Source organism: Arxiozyma heterogenica (genome assembly GCF_036370985.1).
Source record: "Arxiozyma heterogenica strain weizmannii chromosome Unknown scaffold_9, whole genome shotgun sequence".
NCBI classification, from domain to species: domain Eukaryota; kingdom Fungi; phylum Ascomycota; class Saccharomycetes; order Saccharomycetales; family Saccharomycetaceae; genus Arxiozyma; species Arxiozyma heterogenica.
Window position 1 is genome coordinate 87434 of NW_027042662.1, and position 19656 is coordinate 107089.

Below are 19656 nucleotides of genomic sequence, written 5' to 3' on the forward strand. Positions count from 1 at the left end.
TTTTGAAGATATAACTTGTGATGTAACTTGGTGTGAACATATGATGAGAAAAAGTACTCTATAAAAGTATTAACTATTTGTTCAGAGAGCATATAAATATTATCAGTCTAGGCATAGACAATACCAGTAAAGTGATGTTGTTGGATGAGTTGCCTATCTTCGAACAAATTAAGAAACATATTTTAATTGATGCTACAGATAAGAATCAATTAAAATCAGGTATTAATAGTTCTAGCAGAGATGGTATGAGCAAGAAAAAGAAGAATAAAGTTAGGTTTTCAATAAACAATAATATTAACTCTGTGGCACAACCCCCATTATCTGCATACACTCCAATGGAAACAAGACCTTTTTTGATAAATCGTAGTGGTTATAGCAACAATAAAGGATATAGAATAAGAAAATCTTATGATGAAAGTAACATATTAATTGAACGAAGAATATATCAGATGAAGAGTATCAGAAAGTTGGGGATGAATTTATTCAAACCCATTGGTTTCCAATACCGTAAGACAGATTTTACAAAACATTTTGTATCGAATAAAGTTAATGATAGTGACATTTCTGATCCAATAAGAGATAATAACCATAGTAGTAGTTTTCAGTTTCTTGAAAATACAGGATTGGGAATCAATATGAATATTGAGAATGTGGATAATTCATTAATTGTGCCTAGACAAGAATTATTTAATGACCAAACATTTAATGGAGGGAATGACGTTGAGACTAGTATGAGTGATTATAGTAGTACAACTACTAGCAGTCGTGGTTCAATAAGTGACGATAATATACATGGAAATGAAGAACAAGGTGAATTGTATAATAGAGACACACAACATTATATTACAAACAGTAGTGGTATACGATCAGGGTCATTTAGGTTTGACGGGTCATTAACATATTCTTATGACAGACTATCCATACCTAGATTCGAAAGTTCTGAAAATTGCGAAGATGGATCAGATATAAGTAATGGATCTATATCAGATAAATCTATGGACGATTACTTGAATGAAATAGAAGATGAAGATTGGTAATAAAACATTCAATAATTTGTTTTTATATGTATATCTACCGGTTGCTAGCTTATGTGTTTAAATAATACAATGAAATGTATAGATATATATACATATGCATGTTGGAGTTACATGCTATTAATAATGAAAGGCTAAGATAGTATACTACTAGCAAGTAATATTAAACTAAACTTGAACCTGTTATGAAGATTGAAAATCAACTACATTAGGTAAATAGATAGATTTTACTGGAAATTGATCTACTTTATTTGTTAAAAGGTGAATTGCAGGAATAACCCATTTCCCACAAGAGCATCTTGAACCTTTCCAATTGTAACCACCAATTTTTGTCTTACAGCCAGGACAAAAGAACTTACCTTCCAATTCTTGTTTACCTTGCAATTCCTCTTTCATCCAGTTCAATGGTTCGACAAAGAAGTGTGAACATTGATCTTGTGATTCTTGAATATTAATAATTCTCCTTCCATATGTAGCTCTTCTAATAAAATGACCCTCCGACGATTCTTTGCTTGGTGGTTCATGATTAATAAAACTTGTTGATAACGCCAATTTTTGTCTACATTTTTTACACCTTACTACAGAAATTTTATCTAATTCTTCATCAGACATCGTTGATAATTTCTTAGTTTCAATGTCAATATCATTACTATATGTTGAATTTTTATGCAAAATGTCTGATCCGGTTGGATCATCAATTACGGATTTAGTCAATTTCCATTGTTTATATTCCTTATTCTCAGGATCTACATATTGTCCACCCATTTTTTCAAAAAGCTCTAACTGTTCTATAAAATTATCATTTGGTTGTGCTTGTGGTCTTTTTCTTTTTAAAGCATGTAAAGCTACTTTTAAAGTTAAACCATAACGATACATTAGATAAGCAATGACAAATGTTGGAGATCTTGAAACACCTGCTTGACAGTGGATGAAAATGGCACCCTTCTGTGGAATTTTTTTAAAATCCACTTTTCTTGGATCATATTCTTCCATTTCAGGAAACAAACAATTATCGATGAATCTGTTTGTTTCATTGAAATATTGTAATACATCTTCCTTCTCTGTATCATCAATAGGAATATTTTTCAAAGTATATGACTTTCTAACTAAGTATTCTGGAATGACATTAAACTTTATTATCGATAAAATACTAGAAATATTAAATTGTGCTTTTAAAGGCACATGGTCAATAATTGGTTGTAAACTACCAACATAAATCCCACCTAAAATTCTTGTAAGGTCAGGTTCATCGAAACTCATATCTATTGTATGTTTATATATCCTAGTAATATTATCGTACTTTTTTTTGAATATATAGCAGCATAATGCTCCCAATATATAATTAAACTGTAATCCTTAACATTATATGCTCTTGAAATGGTGTAACAGATTTGTATTTATGTTGGCAAAAAAAGGTTTTTAGTGAATTTAGTTAATCTCATCGCATCTTAATATATTGCGTCTCTAAGCAAAAAAATTTCATGAATAAATGTAATTTAATTTTCTCTTTGAATTTGTTAATTTGTTTTCTTGAGCCCTAAAATAATTTATATTTAAAAATTGGAAAAATGTAGTTTTTTTGTTTAGACCTATTTTAAAAAAAAGAACTCTGCTGCACTCCGGTTTTATTTCCGTTTTCTTTTGTTTTCTATTGTTTTCTATTGTTTTCTAATAACTCAACAATTCATTTTTGTTGAGATTGATGTTACTAACACACTGGCCAAAACAGTTTACAACCAACTTTATCAAACTCATCTCATTGTAACGTCTTAGCTGAATACGAGATTAAAAACAGATTGCATATTGACCACATTTTCTCCTTTTATATTTATATATTCTAGCTTCTGAGATATGGTGTTGGATGTTTCCTTGCTGTTACTGTTTTCTTTTCCGAGCCTCTTCGTCTGTTCACTTGTATTATGACCCGATTTTGTTTCAAATCCGTTTTGACATTCATATTAAAAGATTTGATAATATTAATTTAGTGTAATAGCACCATACGAATGTTAATAAAACGTTAAATATATAGAAAACATATAGATTATTAAGGTTACTTATAGTCTATTTACAGTTTGACTTTTATATTCTTTATTATTTTTTTCTAAAAAATATGGCAGATTTAAAAGATTCTGCAGCTTCAAACAATAATATTAGTAATATAATAATAAATATGGACATGAATTCGATAGATGATAGTCCTGTAATTGTTCAAAGATCCCATAATAGTAATGAGAATATTGTGGACAAGAGACAATCTAACACAATTGAAAATTCCGAATCACAGCAAAATGATGTGATTAAGTATGAAAGCAACGATATTCTTCAATTAGAAAATGTCATATTTAACCAATACATTTTAGATCCAACAAGCATAAACACTTCTCCAACTAGCAAACTTGATACAGTAATCCCACAATTAGATGGTGCCATAACAACTCCTTCTTGTTTAACCTATTTCGAGGTACAGAATCAAAGCAATTCAATAAACGGTGGTCATAGCAATAATTATAGGCCCGTCGATGATAAAATCTTCCATAACTATCTTTATGCAGATAATGTTGATATATCACCATCCAATAATAACAACACTAATTCTATTCATCAATTTATTCCACCAATGGTAACTACTACTGTACCCTCCAATAATGCACATTATTCAATTGATGAGAATGTAATAAGGATAGATAAATCTACCTCCTCAGTACCCTTACCAACAAAAAATAATAGTACAAATATAAACGTGAATAAACAAATATCGAATGAAACAAATCCATCAGATTACAAATCTGTACCAAATCTAATGGAACAAAAATTTAAGACTTTAATAGAAGAGACTTTGACATTCGGACGTACTAAAGAAATTACATCTAGATTTATTGATCCAATTAATTATTTGAATTTAGACGAATCGACTTTATCATATAAATTAACTTTACAAGGTTTACCACAAGTTACACGTGTAGAAAATCAACTGAAATTATCCTTGATTCTAAGTCCCTTAATAAGTGATAAATATTTAATTTATTTGCCAATTGACTCAATAACACGTGAAAGGTTCTATCTATCAAATGATATCATTACATATCCTAAAAGCTTACAAGAACAATTGCTCTACTTGGATGCTTTTGTTTTAGACAAAATGACAAATAAAAACATTGAAGTATGTATGAAATGTGTAAATAGAGAACAAAGAAGAGCATCCCGTAGAAAATCGAAGATTAGTGATAACCTTTTATGGTGTAATAATAAGAATAGAAGAGCCATCATTTTCAATAACAAACAAATTTCATTAATTGAACAAATAGATTCTAATCACAAGAAGATTGAATTGACAACTAGAATTGTTTGTTATTGTAGACATCATAAATCAGAAGAAGGTTTTAAATTATTATTTGTTATTAAAGATTTTATGGGTAACGTCCTAGCTAGGACTATATCAGATCCAATTATTATTACTGATAGGAAACAACAAATATTAGAATTGGCCCAAAAAAGTGCAAATAATAAGACAAATGCTTCAAATCCTCCTATGGCAAATGACATACCAACATTATCTAACTCTGTTTCCTATAACCCTCATTCAGATATACCAAGCAATATAAATTCTACTATAAATCCGTCATCAACTTTCAATGAAAGTTCTACTTCAAACTCAACAACTCCAGGGCACTATTATGACAATATAGATCATCCTTTCCAAGTGGTTAACCAATTTGGCAATTCAGATCATAATTTAAGTACCCCACAACAAAAACAAAACTTTCCTAACATTTATCTATCTCAGCAAAATTTTACATATTCACCACAAACTCAGCTCAATAGGAATTATAATGTAGTTCATGATCCTTCAGGCAAAAAAATAATACCATCACCAACCTCAATGAGTGAGGACGGCTCTGAGACAATTGCAACGGAGTTGTTGTACAATAAAAATAACAATCCAAGTGTCAACTCTTTGACATCGTCAAATGACATACATGGTAATTCAAGGAAAAGATCCAGAGTAAGTATGTCAGGTGTTACTAACCCAAGCAATTTAAGAAGACAATATTCTGCTAATGTGCAAAACAATTTACACAATATGAGTGACATCAATCTTCGGCAACAGCAACATCAGCAACAATTGCAACAATTTAATTTACAAATGTCCAATAAACCATCCATTCAGCGTATTATTCCATCCAAAGGACCCATCAGTGGTGGTATAGAAGTTACTTTACTTGGAGCTAGATTTAAACAAGGCTTAATAGTAAAATTTGGTAACAACATTGCACTGTCCACTCAATGTTGGAGTGAAACAACTATTTTGACATATTTACCTCCTGCCACGAGTGCAGGTCAGGTGTATGTTACATTACATGATCCAAATAATCCAGACAATGGAGAAGGTAGCATCAATAATAATTTCCCTGATGGTATGAGTATGAATTCTATCACTCATCCTTCCCAAAAAGCTATTTTCACTTATAGAGATGAATCTGATAGACAATTGATTGAATTAGCATTGCAAATTGTTGGGTTAAAAATGAATGGGAAGTTGGAAGATGCCAAAAACATTGCAAAAAAAATTCTAGATGATGATAATAGAAATTTATCTGCAAATCAAGATCAGTCAGTAAATGAAACTAATACTAATAGTTATTGTACATTAAATGATTCTTCGATGGTTGAAAACGATGAACAATTGATAATTAAAGTTATTCAGTCATTAAATAATACAACTTCTAATTTATCAATGTGCAATAGTGAAGGACGTACACTATTACATTTGGCAGCTTTAAAGGGCTATCTGAAACTTTCTACTGTTCTGATAAAAGCTGGTGTTCATGTTGATGATAGAGATAAATTTGGTTTTACTCCATTACATTTTGCTGCAATTGGTGGTAATTATAAAGTTATTAGGTTATTATTAACATGCCAGTCTAATCCATTGGCATTATCAAATAATGGAATGACGGTTAGAAGACTGTATGAAGATAATCATATATCAGATCCTGAGTATGAGAATGTCATTGATATATTAGAATATTACATGGATTCTGATATTCCATTAATATCAAGAAGAATATCGCAAACCAGTTTTGACTCTAATATTTCCGCCAGTCATTCTGAATTAAGCCTAAATGTGGAAGGAGAGCATGTATTACCGGATAATTTTAATAGCTTTCATGTCATTTCAGATTTGGATCAAAGTTATGAGGAGTATGAAGAAGAATTCAGTTTTAGTGATGAATCAGAAATAACCTATTCAAGTAGTGATAATGATGAAAATATCTCTGCTTCATTTGACATCTCAGAGGAATCTTCTGCAAGTGACACTGAGTCTTTGGATTATGCAAGTTCTATGGAATTTGACGTTGAAGTACCAACAGGCAATTCTAACGAAATATCTAATAATGAGAATGATAATACAAGTATTATGAATGGATCGATGTCTGCATGGAACAGATTGTTGACTAGAATAAATGAAGATTTACCCAAATATGAAGATTTATATCCAAGGAATTGGATGAATTCAAAGCCCAAAGATACTACACAGGAAATTATAAAAGATTCTTCCATTGTTGCAAGGAACAGAAGAACTTCTGAAACTATATCAATTACTTCTCAAATGACATCAGAAGATGATGAAGATGATGCTATTCAAAAGATATTTAACCAGTTCTTCCAGACGAATAGATTAGCTATGCATAAGGATAAAATGTTATTCTTTTTTTGGTTACCTGTTATGGTATTATTATTGGTTTGGGTTTTCTGGTTACAATTTAATAAAGATAGCAATAATGTGGTTAGTAAAATCAATGGATTGGTTCAGCATTATGTGGCGATGGGGTTAGCAAAGATTGTGCTTGGCAATCAAAGAATGAAAACTGTGTTCAGAAACAGTTTTAATAATTTACAATCTTCAGGAATACTGAATGATTTAATAGTGGGATAGAAACATATATATGTGTGTGCGTCTATGTGAGTGTATGTATGTACAAATATTTTGTAGTTATTTAGTTAACATAGAATATGCAATAATTTATTTTAATTTGAGCAAGAAGCCTGCATTTTAATAATGATAGTGCGACACAGGCTAGAGCTGAAGGTAATAATAACAACAATAATAATAATTTATTTTTTTTCCTTCATTCACCTTTGTATATGTAAGGTATAGATTTATATACGGATATGTATATATGAAACTTATTATTTGCTTATAATTTTGAAGATCTTGAAACACGTGCACAATGTCTTTCAAATAATCTTTCAGCTTTAACCCAAACAGGTGCAATATGTCTATTAGGCAATTGTTCCAAGGAAGGTAACAAATCACGAGCAAAAAACTCAGATGCTTCTCTTGGTAATAAAGATGGTAAGTGATCAATAGAGATGACTGACAATTTTGGCCCGATAGTAGTAGGTACACGCACAGTTGGTTTGTTGAATACGGTGGCGATGTCATATATTGGGATTGGGTTATGTGGGTTAGTAGTATCAGCAGAGACGTCAACCACTGTTCTTAAACGTCTATCACTTCTGTTCAACAGATCAAAGTTAATGAAAGGTGGAATAGGTTTAGATAGATATATACAATTAATGAAGATATCAGCTTGAGCGATTTCTTTGAAGGGACCTCCACGGGCCGTTTCTTTGATATCCCATTTCAAGATATTTTTATCTGGGATTCCTGCTTTATGCAATAGATCGATAGCACCAGAACCACATCTTCCCTTAGCACCAATTATAAGGACAGTTGGAGGCTTGGCACCAACTTTATAGGCTTTCTGTAGATCTACTTTAACGTCTTTAATTAAGGCTTTTTCATTTGGATATGGTGTGACACCGCCCAAGTCTTCATTATCACTATGGGTTTGCTTAAAGGCCCAATCACGTAACCCAAGAGCAGCCCCAGCGAAACCTGCATAGAAACCAAAGGCAGCGACTCTTCTACCTTGGTCATTTTCTAAAAACTCTAAGTCGTAAAGGGTCCCATTTCCATTGATGAATCTTCTTAAGACGTCCTGCCAACCGGCTTGGTCTTTGTAACAGTGGGCAAATTGGATATGTTCATGTACTAGTGGAAATTTATCTTCTTCAGGCATTTCTTTCAAACCAATGATGATTCTATCACGAGGAGCAGATATCCAAGAACCGAATGGAACGATGGTGGCACCTGCCTGTCTATATTCATCTATATCAAAGATAGACTGTGGGGACTCTTCGACATATATCTTGAAACCTTTGGCGATTAATGCCTTAACTATAGTTGGAGTTAAAGCGGCACGAGCTTCTAGTGGTTTAGTTTCACCTCTTAGATGTAGAGTAACAGTCATGATGTACCGTATATGGGGGTGTATATATATATATTTGAATTTCTGTTTTTTATGTATCTAATAGATATATGGGGAGGGAGAGGTATACTTCTGTTACGATGATTATCCAACGAAGGGGGATGAAGAAACAGCCAAGAAAAAAGGAAGACTATGTTTTCAAGACAAGTAAGAAAAGCGATAACAAAAGATAATATATATATATATATATATATGTGTGTGTGTGTGTGTGTGTTTTACAAAAAAGACAGGTTTCCATAATAATAATAATAATAATAATAATAATAATAATAGGAACTCATCTCACCAAACGGTGACTAATCCAATGATAGAGAACTATATTCAAAGAAAAGAGAAAAAAAGAGTAAGGAATGAAGAAGAATATAACAGTCTATATGACATTAGTATAGCGTCATATATTGTACTATACAGGGTAAGGCATTTTATGGTAAGAACGACAGGTATTGCTTTAATAGAGAGTTTATTATACCAGGTGTAGAAAACTTTTGTGATACTTCTTCTCGACCTCACAGGAGAAAATCCGCTGGGTTTTTGGGTTTTTTTCCTTTGTTTTTGTTCCTCGACCTCCACAGCAAAGCAAAATGAGAAATGAAAAAGAAAAAAAAACAGGGGAGGGGGAAAACCTTTCGAAGAATTCCGGGGGGAATTTTTGTTTGCGTCTGCCTTCACCGTTTCCTCTTTGTCTGTCATTTCTCACGTCACTCGCTGTTTTATATTCATTTAAATCTGTTGTTTAGCACTAATCTGTTCTTGCTACATGTTATAAAGCATTGCTTAAGACAAAGCATACACATGGAGGTGTACATGTCTCTTTACCTCCATCCATACCACAACCTTGCAATGCATGTATAGTTAGAGACTCAATATTTATCATGAAATATTGAAAATGTGCGGTTAAAATCCCTCCTATTGTGTAGTACTGATAGTACGAATGGACTGATTTGCTGAGACATGTTAATCGTAATCAGATAATTCACCTTATTCATTTTTACGTTTCACATTCACAGTATATATATGCTATATTTATTATTTTTGATTTATATATGATAATAATTTTGTATCATCATAACGTACATATAGTCCGCTTAATTCTTCAGGGATGCCTTTTATCGCTAAATATCCATAGATATGACCAGGGACGCTTGGATCCAATAATTGGTTCGTATTGTATAGATCTACAAACCTTTTCAGTGCATCTGATGGCATACCTTGAGGACCCCATCTCTCTCTAATATCAACTTGCATCTGTGTAGCCACTACTCCAGGTGCAATTGCAATCGACTTTATTTGGGGGCCCATTTCCGTGGCTATTGATAATGTAAACTGATTTAATGCAGCTTTGGATGCGCAATAGCATGACCAGCCCTTGTACACCTTAACACTTGCACCGCTACTTACCATTATAATATTGTTACCTCTACTATTAGTATTTTCTTCTTCACCATTACTTTGCTGTTTGTTCATATGAGGTACACATTTGGAGACAAGGGATACAATGCTGAAAAAATTGATATCAAAATGATTTTTCCATAATTTAGGATCATAATTTGTTATACTATCCACAGGAGCTAATATACCAGCATTTGCCACTAAAGAATATATATTCTTGTCAAATTTTAAGGCAGTTTTAATTATTTTATCTTGGATACACTGATCAACTATGTTACCAACTACATATTGGAATCTTTCAGAACCATACTTTTCTTGTAATAACCTTAACGGCTCTACTGTCCTTGCTGTGCTGATTACAACTGTGTCTCTATCACTGTGAGTTAATATGTATTCAATAATAGCCTTTCCAATACCACGTGACCCTCCAGTGACAATAACAACTTTTACCATATCGATTTGTCCTAACTTTTTATACTCTCTTTAATTGCTCAACTTACAAACTATTTTTATACTACATCATCTTTAGTACTCCAACTTGTAGTTAACTATGTGTAGTCTTTTATGTTACAAAAAAAATAAAAAGAAAAGGTGTTATTGCGGTATTCTAATGCTCGTTTTTGAGTTTGCATTCTTCATCGTTATTATTTTGTTTTTTTTTGCTATTGTACACCCTTACAAATGAGCTAAGTTCTTTATTAAAAATGCTAAAAAAAAAAAAAAAAAAAAAAAAGTGAAGTTTTAATTTATAACTTGACAAATATCCACTCCTAACATTTTTTCAACAATCAAAAGTAGTTAAATACAAAAGTCAGAGTACAAGTGAGATTACTGGATAACTATAGCGTATTGTATCCTCTTTTTCTAATTTTTTTTTTATTAAGAAATGAATAGTAATGAATTTTATGATTTAATTGCATATAAAGGTAATGGAGAAATATTCAGGTTTGATCAACTACAAGGTAAAGTAGTATTAATAGTGAATGTTGCATCAAGGTGTGGTTTTACACCACAATATAAAGATTTGCAATATCTATATGAGAAGTATTCGTCAAGGGGACTGGAAATTCTAGGGTTTCCATGTAATCAATTTGGTAATCAAGAACCTTTAAGTGATAAAGAGATCATTTTTTTCACAAAAAAACACTTTGGAATCACCTTCCATATACTGAAAAAGATCAACGTCAACGGTCCTGATGAACATCCAGTATATAAATATTTGAAAGAGCAGAAACGTGGCGTTTTAGGTTTTAAAGGAATTAAATGGAATTTCGAAAAATTTCTTATAGACCGTTCTGGGATAGTAACAGATAGATTCTTGTCTGCTACACCTCCAATTAATTTTGAAGATAGGATAGTAGAATTGTTAAATCAACCTACTATATGACACAGTTAGAATAGTACAACAGTTTGTTAATAAATTATAGTGGAATTTTGTTGGCAAATAATTTACAAACATTTATTGGAAAGAATTCTTTTTTTAGTTATTCATATTTGTCCAAATATATTTGTTCATATATGTATATATCTGTGTATGTATGCATGTATGTATGTATAGATGAATAGATAGAAAGATGAAAAAAATGACATTTTTGCATGAGTTTCTATAATGAAGGTATACACATTTAAATAATAAAAAATGGTATAGAATCTTTTTTTCTCTTTGTTTTATTTTCTAACCTATAGTTAATGTTATTTTCTCAATAAGCCAATGCCCTTCTGTTTAGGGAAGCAGAATTTCTTTTACATATATTTGAAATAGCATCAATCCAATAGTATCTATATATCAAATTCTCTCATTGCTTCCAACGCTTCCTCATCTTCTTCAAATTCATTGTTATATCTATTGTCATTATTTAGAATATTATTCAAAACATTAGTTTCATTTAATTGTTCTTGTTCTAATTTTTGAATCTCCTCCTCAGTCGTAAGGTTCACATTCCTTTCAACATCACGATGAGAAGACATTGATGGTTCAATATTCAGAGTTCTTTTGTTAGATAGTGCGGATAAGGAATATAAATCGTCATCTTCTTCTTCTTCCTCTTCTTCTGGTACAAATACAGATTTAACTTGAAAAACAGATACATTTCCTTCATTAATATTGTTGTTATTATTATTATTACCATTATCTGTATTGCCAATAGTTAAATTCGTTTCCTTTGTTAGAATTTTATTCTGTTCAAAATTTTGAGATATGTTATTTGTACTATTAGAATCGCTATGTCGTATGGAATTATCGGTGTTATGTGTGGTAGTAACAGGAGTAGTACTTACAGTATTTTCATTTTTACCTACACTTGATATTCCTAATTCTTTTCTAATAACATTTTTCCTAAACTCTCTTAACATTTTATCAGATTTCCCTAACTGTTGGCACAATATGATAAAGTCATTAAATTTCGCCTTTGGATATAATTGATGAGCCCATAATTGATATATTCGAATAATACTTGATAAATTTTCAAAGTTTGATTTTTTACTGGATATATGTAATCTTTTTTTGCCAATTTTCATTAAATAAGGTAACCCACGTTCAGAATCCATCAACCTTTCACCAGTAAGTTTTACTTGAGCCCTACGTGTCTTTGTGGTAATAGCAGTTGGATCTAAAACTGTTGAGTCTATCATAGTAGGGTCTTGTCTAAGAGTGGAAGTTCTATCTCTTTCGAGAGTCTCTTCGATATCCATGTTCATATCCATGTTTATATCTGGTTTTTTTTTTTCAAATATATATTTATTTTAAAAGGATAGTTTTTTTATTTTTGTTATTTTTATTGATTGATTTAATAATATAAGAGGTTATTACACATATGGTTTTTGATAATACTTAGATCTTGTAATCAAATGATGTATAGTGGGTAGTTTTTAGTAGCACAAAAATGTAAATATACATATATATGTTATAACTATTATTCTAAACCTACTCTTGTTGATAGATTATAAGTATTATTATCACCTATAAGTGCTATGGAATGCTGTTGGATACATAGACACTTTTAGATCATCGATCTTTCTTGTAAGTCATTCTATGTATTATTGGCATTTCAAAATATAACTTTGAAAGAATTTACGCGTTTTTTTTTTCTTCAAAAACTCACGCGTCACATACTGAGTAAAACACCCAGACATTTATGCAAAAAAACATTAAGATTTTAATGGGTGTCTGGATGTAAATATCAACCCCTGTTTTTTTTTTTTTTTTTTTTTTTTTTTTGAGTGTTCTTCTGTTCCTTTAGTTCGGCGGTTAAAATGCCAAAAAATATTTTGACGCTGTACATAGTCGCAGTTATATATATATATATATTTATATTTATATGGATGGGAGTAATTTTTCATGTCAATTGAATACTACTTTTTACAACAATTAGTAAGTGGGGTCGATCTTTGTGCAAAATGTTGTTTGTTTTTTTAGTTGTTTATGATTTTTAGAATGTACCAGTGTAAACAAGACATAATTATACTTTATAAGTCATACACCTGGTATTAATTCAATAAATACACTAATTTAGCATATTCCCTGTATATAATATCATTTTTTTCAAGTTGTTACTTCTACTTTCATTTTTTTGTCGAAACCTTTTTAATATTTGTATCGTCTTATACCTGCTAACACTTTTTCTTTATTTAAGTTGTATTTATTCCGAAAAGTTCATAGTTGTACAAAGGATTAAATCCCGATAGTAATTCCAGGCGGAATTTATTCGGCTTTTTATATTTTTATAGTCGGATATTGGGATTTATATTTTTATACTAATCTTTTTTTGCAACCCTAATGTTGGGCTTTTGGATATTTCATTATTATTATTATTTTTTTGGGAAGAAAATAAAAAAAACATTGAAAAATAAATTACAAAAAATATATATAACCAAAAACTTACTTAAAAGTAAACTAGATAACAATAAGGCAAAAACAAACTTTCCTTCATCCACATCTATTTTAACATCCACAAAATAACTATATAAGTGATTTAAATCATTTAGTTTATTCATATATAGATATATTTGCATACATTTAATGGACTGTCGTAAATATGTTTGGTAATATGTCATCAAATCCCACGTTTGGGAATTCGGTTGGTAACTCGCTTTTTAGTGGGAATACCAGTAACAATAATACTACAAATACTGGGTTCGGTGCTAGTACAACTAATCACTCTCCATTTGGTATGAACAATAACGCGATAAATAATAATGGGATAGGTAATTCTTTGTTTGGAGGTGGAGGCATGTCTAACAACAATAATAATACAGGTTCTAGTATCTTTGGTCAACCAAATAACATAATGAATTCAGGATCATCGTTATTTGGTAATAATAACAATAACTCTACTAATAATCAATTTGGTATGATCGGTGGAGCTAATAGTAATAATAATTTGATGGGTACAGGCAATGGTACAGCTATTAAGCCATTTGCTCCATTTTTAGAAAAGGACCCAACCACCAATACTATGAATTCTTTTCAATCTATTACTTTTATGCCGGAATATAGAAATTATTCTTTTGAAGAATTAAGATTACAAGATTACAGGGCTAATCGTAGATTTCCAAATTCGGGCACCGCTGCTACTACTACTAATCAATTTGGAAATACCTCAACAACATCTACTGCCACTGGAGGAGGGTTATTTGGTCAGCAGAACTCAACTGGAGGGTTATTTGGCCAACAAAATAATAACATTAACACTGGCAGTGGATTATTTGGTCAACAAAACAACAATAACAATAATATGAATAGTGGTGGATTGTTTGGACAACAACAAAATAACTCTTTTAATACAACAAGCAGGGGTCTTTTTGGCCAAAACAATAATTCTTCTAATAATATGAGTCCATTTGGTAATAACCAACAAATTAGTTCTGGTTTATTTGGTCAAAATAACAATTCTAACACAAATAGTGGAGGTTTGTTTGGTCAACAGCAAAATCCATTTGGTAGTAACAATAATAATACAAATACTACTGGTGGATTGTTTGGTCAACAGAGCAATAATAACAATAATATGAATAGTGGCGGGTTATTTGGACAAAAACCAATAAGTACAACTGGTGGTGGATTGTTTGGACAACAACAATCTAATGTTAACTCTTCTAGTGGTGGACTTTTCGGGCAGCAATCAAGCACAGCAGGAGGTTTCTATGGACAACAAAATAATAATAATAATAACACTATGAGTAGTGGAGGTTTATTTGGCCAAAAACCAATGGGTGCTACCGGTGGAGGTTTATTTGGTCAATCAAATATGAATAATAATAATAATAACACCAATACTGGTGGTGGATTATTTGGTCAACAAAATAACAACAATATGAACAATGGTGGATTGTTTGGTCAACAACAATCTAGTACTACTACAGGCGGTTTATTTGGTCAATCGAATGTTAACAATAATACAAATAGTGGGGCATTTAATCAACTATCTAATGCAAATAGTGGGGGTCTTTTTGGTCAACAAAATACTGCTACTTCTGGAGGTTTGTTTGGTCAATCCAATGCTACTAATACATCAACTGGTGGTGGTTTATTTGGTCAGCAAAATAACATTCAACAACCAGCTACTGGTGGACTGTTTGGTTCTAAACCTTTAGGTTCAACATCTACTAGCTTGTTTGGTAATAATACTGCACAACAACAGCAACAAACAGGTTTAACTGGGGGTCTATTTGGTGCAAAACCAAGTACAACTAGTACAGGTGGTTTATTTGGTAACATTAACAACAACAACAATAATAATAATTCTACCTTGAATGCAGGTGGTGCTACTGGTGGTTTGTTTGGAACATCGACTTTAGGTGGAACAAATACAGTAGGTTCAACCACTACCAATAGTTTATTTGGAAGCAAGCCAGCTACCTCATTTGGTTCAACTACAAATTCTTTTAATACATCAACATCCACTAGCGGTTTGTTTGGAAATAAACCTACTAATACATTTAATTCAGGAAATGCTGGCGCCATTACTGGTGGCTTGAATGGTAGTAATAGTACTACATTACAAACTTCAAATCCATCTCAATCACTGCAGCTGCAACAGTTACTACCACAATTGGAACAGCAAAAATTGTATATCAGAAATAATCCATATGGTACTGATGAACTATTTTCTAAACTCTCCAATGGCAGTACGTTAATTGAAGGTAACAAAGCTGACTCCATGATTATAAATGCAGATTTAAAGATGAAAGCTAGTTTAGCAACAGCGTATAGAATGGCTCCTAAAACCTTATTTGCAGTTAAAGACTTAAAAAATACCGAAAATGAGTCAAGTATAAAAACTATTGCTATAAATAGTGCAAAACAGAGATTAAGTATTGCCAATGAAGCTCACAATTCATCTGATTCAAGTATGAGTAAAAATATTGAGGATGTTATTTTAAATGCTGATAAACTTCTATTTAATCCAGATAGAAGATCATTCAAGAACCTTATTATAAACAGAAAAATGATGGAAGAAGATAAAAGGACACAGCATGAAGAGGCAACAAGAAAGGCTATTGAATATAAAGCAGATTCAGATGAAAAAGAAAAGAATATTGTATTAGAGGACATAAAAGAAACTTCTGCACCTGATAGAATTAAAGAACCGGATGCTATAGAGAGTCCAAAGTCTATTAAAGGTGAATTAGATAATATGTTAAAACCAAAAGGATGTCCAAATGCTGACTTTTCCTGGGTTGACGATAGTTATTATATATCACCATCTATGGATACATTATCTTTGATGACATTGTTACAATTGAAGAAAGTTAGAAATCTTGTTATTGGTAATAAATATTTTGGTTTTATTGAGTTTTTAGATCCAGTAGATTTATCTGATATCCCACTAGCCTCTTTGTGTGGTAGACTTGTCCGTTTTGAACAAAAATCCTGTATTATATATCCAGATGCTTCTAGGAAACCAGAACCAGGAAGTGGAATTAATGTTCGTGCAAGAATTACTTGTTACAACTGTTATCCAGTTGATAAGGAAACTAGAACCCCAGTCAAAGACAAAGAGCATCAGTTAGTCAAGAGGCATATTAGACAACTCAAAGAAATTCCTCATACTAAATTTGAGCACTATGATGTTTCCACAGGTGATTATGTTTTTACTGTTGCTAATGCTGTTTTATAGATGGATAAATTTATATTTTAAGAGATGATTGTTGAACAATAATGTTTAATAATTTTATTAAATGTGAAACTAATTATATAGAAGTATATATTATTGTATGTAAATTGTATAATGAAATGTATATATATAGCATTGTTGTATTTTATGGCATTGTTTGTTACTATCTAAGTCATGACTACATATTTCTTGGTTGCAGGGTGTTGAGTGTTGACATATTTATGACAATCAAATATTATATATAAAGAAGTACAGGTGTAAAATAGATGAGGATGTATGAATGATTGAATAAATATCTTGTTTATTTTCTGTTTGGAACTGGTTTTTCTTTGGCAGAGTTAATGGTTGTGGATTGATTTGTCTCATGTAGAGAAGATTAAGGACTTTTTTGATTCAGTTTGCAAAACAATAATTATAAAATTATGAAATTTTCAAAAGAAATATTTGTATAAAATAATAACAAACAATGATTGTATGGTAAGTAAGTACTTCAATCAAAATGTGGGATAATATGACTTTAGAAAATAAGGATTTATCAGATATTTTATTGTTTAGTTGTGAAATAAAATAATTGGATATTTTATTTTTGTCAAAAAATATGTTTTGTTGAGTTATTTTATAATGATGAGAACACAGTATTCTGAGCAGAGTTTTTCAGAAAAATAGTCCTAAAGAAACGTGTATTAAAAGAAATATAATAGAAATGTTGATACCAAAATATATATAAACTTACAAGTATGGATAAGTTCCAATGATTTTTTTTAAAAAAAAAGATCTTGAACATATACTAAAGTATATAATGTACACTTTAGTAGATTAAATATACAGTTGTAAATGCCAATCATACTGAATAATTCTTTATATCAAGTTACAACACATAATTTATTGATTTAAATAGGATAACGTATATATTAGAAACTTTTTATTCCGAGAAGAATAAATAAATATACTATTAAACCTAGAATACTCCAAAAGTAACAATAGTATAATAATGCAAAATATAAGATGGATATAAACCAGATAACAATGGCTATTAACACTGTTTGTATCATCTTCTTTATTTTTTTCAAAAAATAAAATTTTAGACAAACATTGCAAAATAAAGTTCCACGATGTCTACTACAAAATATGAAAAGTCAATTACCTTTATATGCGAATAAGCGTTAATATTTTGCATTTTTATGCTTTTATCAATTTTACCTGTTTAATTATTTGCTTGATCTTTGTTATTTGTTTTGGAGGTATCATCTATGGATTTGTCTCTAGACCATGGAATTAAATCTGGAATAAAAAAGCAATTATATATGGATTTAAAAACTTTTTGAAAACTATCATAAAGCTCAAACCTATGCAATTCATCTAACTTCATATTAAATAAAATTCTAAAGTTTATTAATAATTCATTATTCCCTCTCAGAACCGAAATGAATTCATTTTTAGAACCATTCATTTTTAAGACAATATCTAATTCATCTAATATAATTTCGTAATCATCTCTTTTAGGTGTTTCTGTAATAACTTTTATAAAAAGTTTATTCATTGACATTAATTTATCTGTTAAATCCATTTTTATTTCATTATGTTCCTCTAATTTATTTTTATGTGCAAGTTTCGTCACAATAGTACTAATTTTAGAAGTGATATCATAATTTTGGGGACCCATTCCTACAATTGACCAATCTTCATCGTCCTCATAATTATATTTTTCTACAACAGGTTTCACTAGAATTATGTTTTTGGAAGTTTTAGTCTTTTTCTTTGGTGGTTCAGATATTTCAATACTGGGCTCTTCCAATTTTTTAGAACTACTTGAATTTTGTTTCTTTAAATTTCTTGTTCTTTTCGACCTAGAATCTATATTTTCTTCCAAAATATTCTTGTTTTGATTGTCACTTTCTGTTTTTGTACCACGTAGTTGTCTTTGTCTAGTAGAACTTCTAATAGAGCTTCTAGTAGATTTTTCTTGATGTGACAATTTATCTTTGCTTCTGGTCTTTATACTGTGCTGATTTGTGTTCTTGTTCTTCTTATTGTTGTCATTGTTCGTTAACGAAGCTCGGTCTTCATCTATGTACTCTTCATCATCAACATTGGTTTTTCTATTCTTCGAACCATACTCAACAAATTCCCATACATCGATCCCAGGACTTTTAAACCCTTGACACGCCATTTCATATGCAGGGATTAATCGTTTATTTTTACCAGAAGATTGATTTTTCTTTAACCAATCCTGACAAACATTTAAAGACAATTTCTGTAAGTCATTTAACTTTACCCAGATATAGGAATCATCCTTAAAAAATTTCACACAATAGGAATCTTGTAACTTATCAAATTTTTTGAATTTAAGAATCTTGGAATAAGAAATGTAATTATCACTATCGTTGTTGTCAGTTCTAGACGCTTGATCACTTTCATTATCTGCATCTATATGCGGATTAGATTTTAAAACATTAGTTGGGATTATTTCATTCGGTATAATCATGGCTGGCCATGCAGGATATCCTTTAACTTTAGCTAAAACAATATCTGTTGGTTGATATAGGACATTTGTAGAGTTTTCATGTCTTTTCCGATGTTGCTGACTTCTTGTTTGGCGTTTCTTGTTTATCATGGTTAAAAGATAAATCTAAAAGGAAATAGAAGATGGAAAGAGAGGATGCAGGACCAAAGTAATTGTATGTATATAATAAATCTAATAGAATGCAACTGACTGAGTATAGCTATATGTATTTCGCAACTACTAATTAAGTGTTGATAAGGAGATAAGTGCAAAGGATG

General features: G+C 30.8%; 9 protein-coding genes across 9 annotated transcripts; 4 read left to right on the forward strand and 5 right to left on the reverse strand.

Moving 5' to 3' along the window:
• Window positions 1-134: 134 nt before the first annotated feature.
• PWA37_005073 (uncharacterized protein) lies at window positions 135-1037 on the forward strand (the record flags this gene model as incomplete). The annotated part of the gene is made up of 1 exon (XM_064861532.1): window positions 135-1037. The coding sequence occupies one exon, from the start codon at window positions 135-137 to the stop codon at window positions 1035-1037; it is 903 nt and encodes a 300-aa protein (XP_064716487.1).
• Window positions 1038-1217: 180 nt separating this feature from the next.
• On the reverse strand, window positions 1218-2294 carry YVH1 (tyrosine protein phosphatase YVH1; the record flags this gene model as incomplete). The annotated part of the gene is made up of 1 exon (XM_064861533.1): window positions 1218-2294. One exon carries the CDS (start codon window positions 2292-2294, stop codon window positions 1218-1220), a length of 1077 nt encoding a protein of 358 aa, XP_064716488.1.
• Window positions 2295-3144: 850 nt separating this feature from the next.
• On the forward strand, window positions 3145-6972 carry MGA2 (Mga2p; the record flags this gene model as incomplete). The annotated part of the gene is made up of 1 exon (XM_064861534.1): window positions 3145-6972. The coding sequence occupies one exon, from the start codon at window positions 3145-3147 to the stop codon at window positions 6970-6972; it is 3828 nt and encodes a 1275-aa protein (XP_064716489.1).
• A 262-nt stretch (window positions 6973-7234) lies between these two features.
• LYS1 (saccharopine dehydrogenase (NAD+, L-lysine-forming)) lies at window positions 7235-8353 on the reverse strand (the record flags this gene model as incomplete). The annotated part of the gene is made up of 1 exon (XM_064861535.1): window positions 7235-8353. The coding sequence occupies one exon, from the start codon at window positions 8351-8353 to the stop codon at window positions 7235-7237; it is 1119 nt and encodes a 372-aa protein (XP_064716490.1).
• A 1044-nt stretch (window positions 8354-9397) lies between these two features.
• On the reverse strand, window positions 9398-10213 carry PWA37_005077 (uncharacterized protein; the record flags this gene model as incomplete). The annotated part of the gene is made up of 1 exon (XM_064861536.1): window positions 9398-10213. One exon carries the CDS (start codon window positions 10211-10213, stop codon window positions 9398-9400), a length of 816 nt encoding a protein of 271 aa, XP_064716491.1.
• Window positions 10214-10646: 433 nt separating this feature from the next.
• PWA37_005078 (glutathione peroxidase) lies at window positions 10647-11147 on the forward strand (the record flags this gene model as incomplete). Its single annotated transcript, XM_064861537.1, has 1 exon — window positions 10647-11147. The coding sequence occupies one exon, from the start codon at window positions 10647-10649 to the stop codon at window positions 11145-11147; it is 501 nt and encodes a 166-aa protein (XP_064716492.1).
• Window positions 11148-11539: 392 nt separating this feature from the next.
• Window positions 11540-12463, reverse strand: CSM3 (Csm3p; the record flags this gene model as incomplete). Its single annotated transcript, XM_064861538.1, has 1 exon — window positions 11540-12463. The coding sequence occupies one exon, from the start codon at window positions 12461-12463 to the stop codon at window positions 11540-11542; it is 924 nt and encodes a 307-aa protein (XP_064716493.1).
• Window positions 12464-13794: 1331 nt separating this feature from the next.
• On the forward strand, window positions 13795-16878 carry PWA37_005080 (FG-nucleoporin NUP116; the record flags this gene model as incomplete). Its single annotated transcript, XM_064861539.1, has 1 exon — window positions 13795-16878. The coding sequence occupies one exon, from the start codon at window positions 13795-13797 to the stop codon at window positions 16876-16878; it is 3084 nt and encodes a 1027-aa protein (XP_064716494.1).
• A 1201-nt stretch (window positions 16879-18079) lies between these two features.
• IOC4 (Ioc4p) lies at window positions 18080-19489 on the reverse strand (the record flags this gene model as incomplete). Its single annotated transcript, XM_064861540.1, has 1 exon — window positions 18080-19489. The coding sequence occupies one exon, from the start codon at window positions 19487-19489 to the stop codon at window positions 18080-18082; it is 1410 nt and encodes a 469-aa protein (XP_064716495.1).
• Between the last annotated feature and the right edge of the window lie 167 nt (window positions 19490-19656).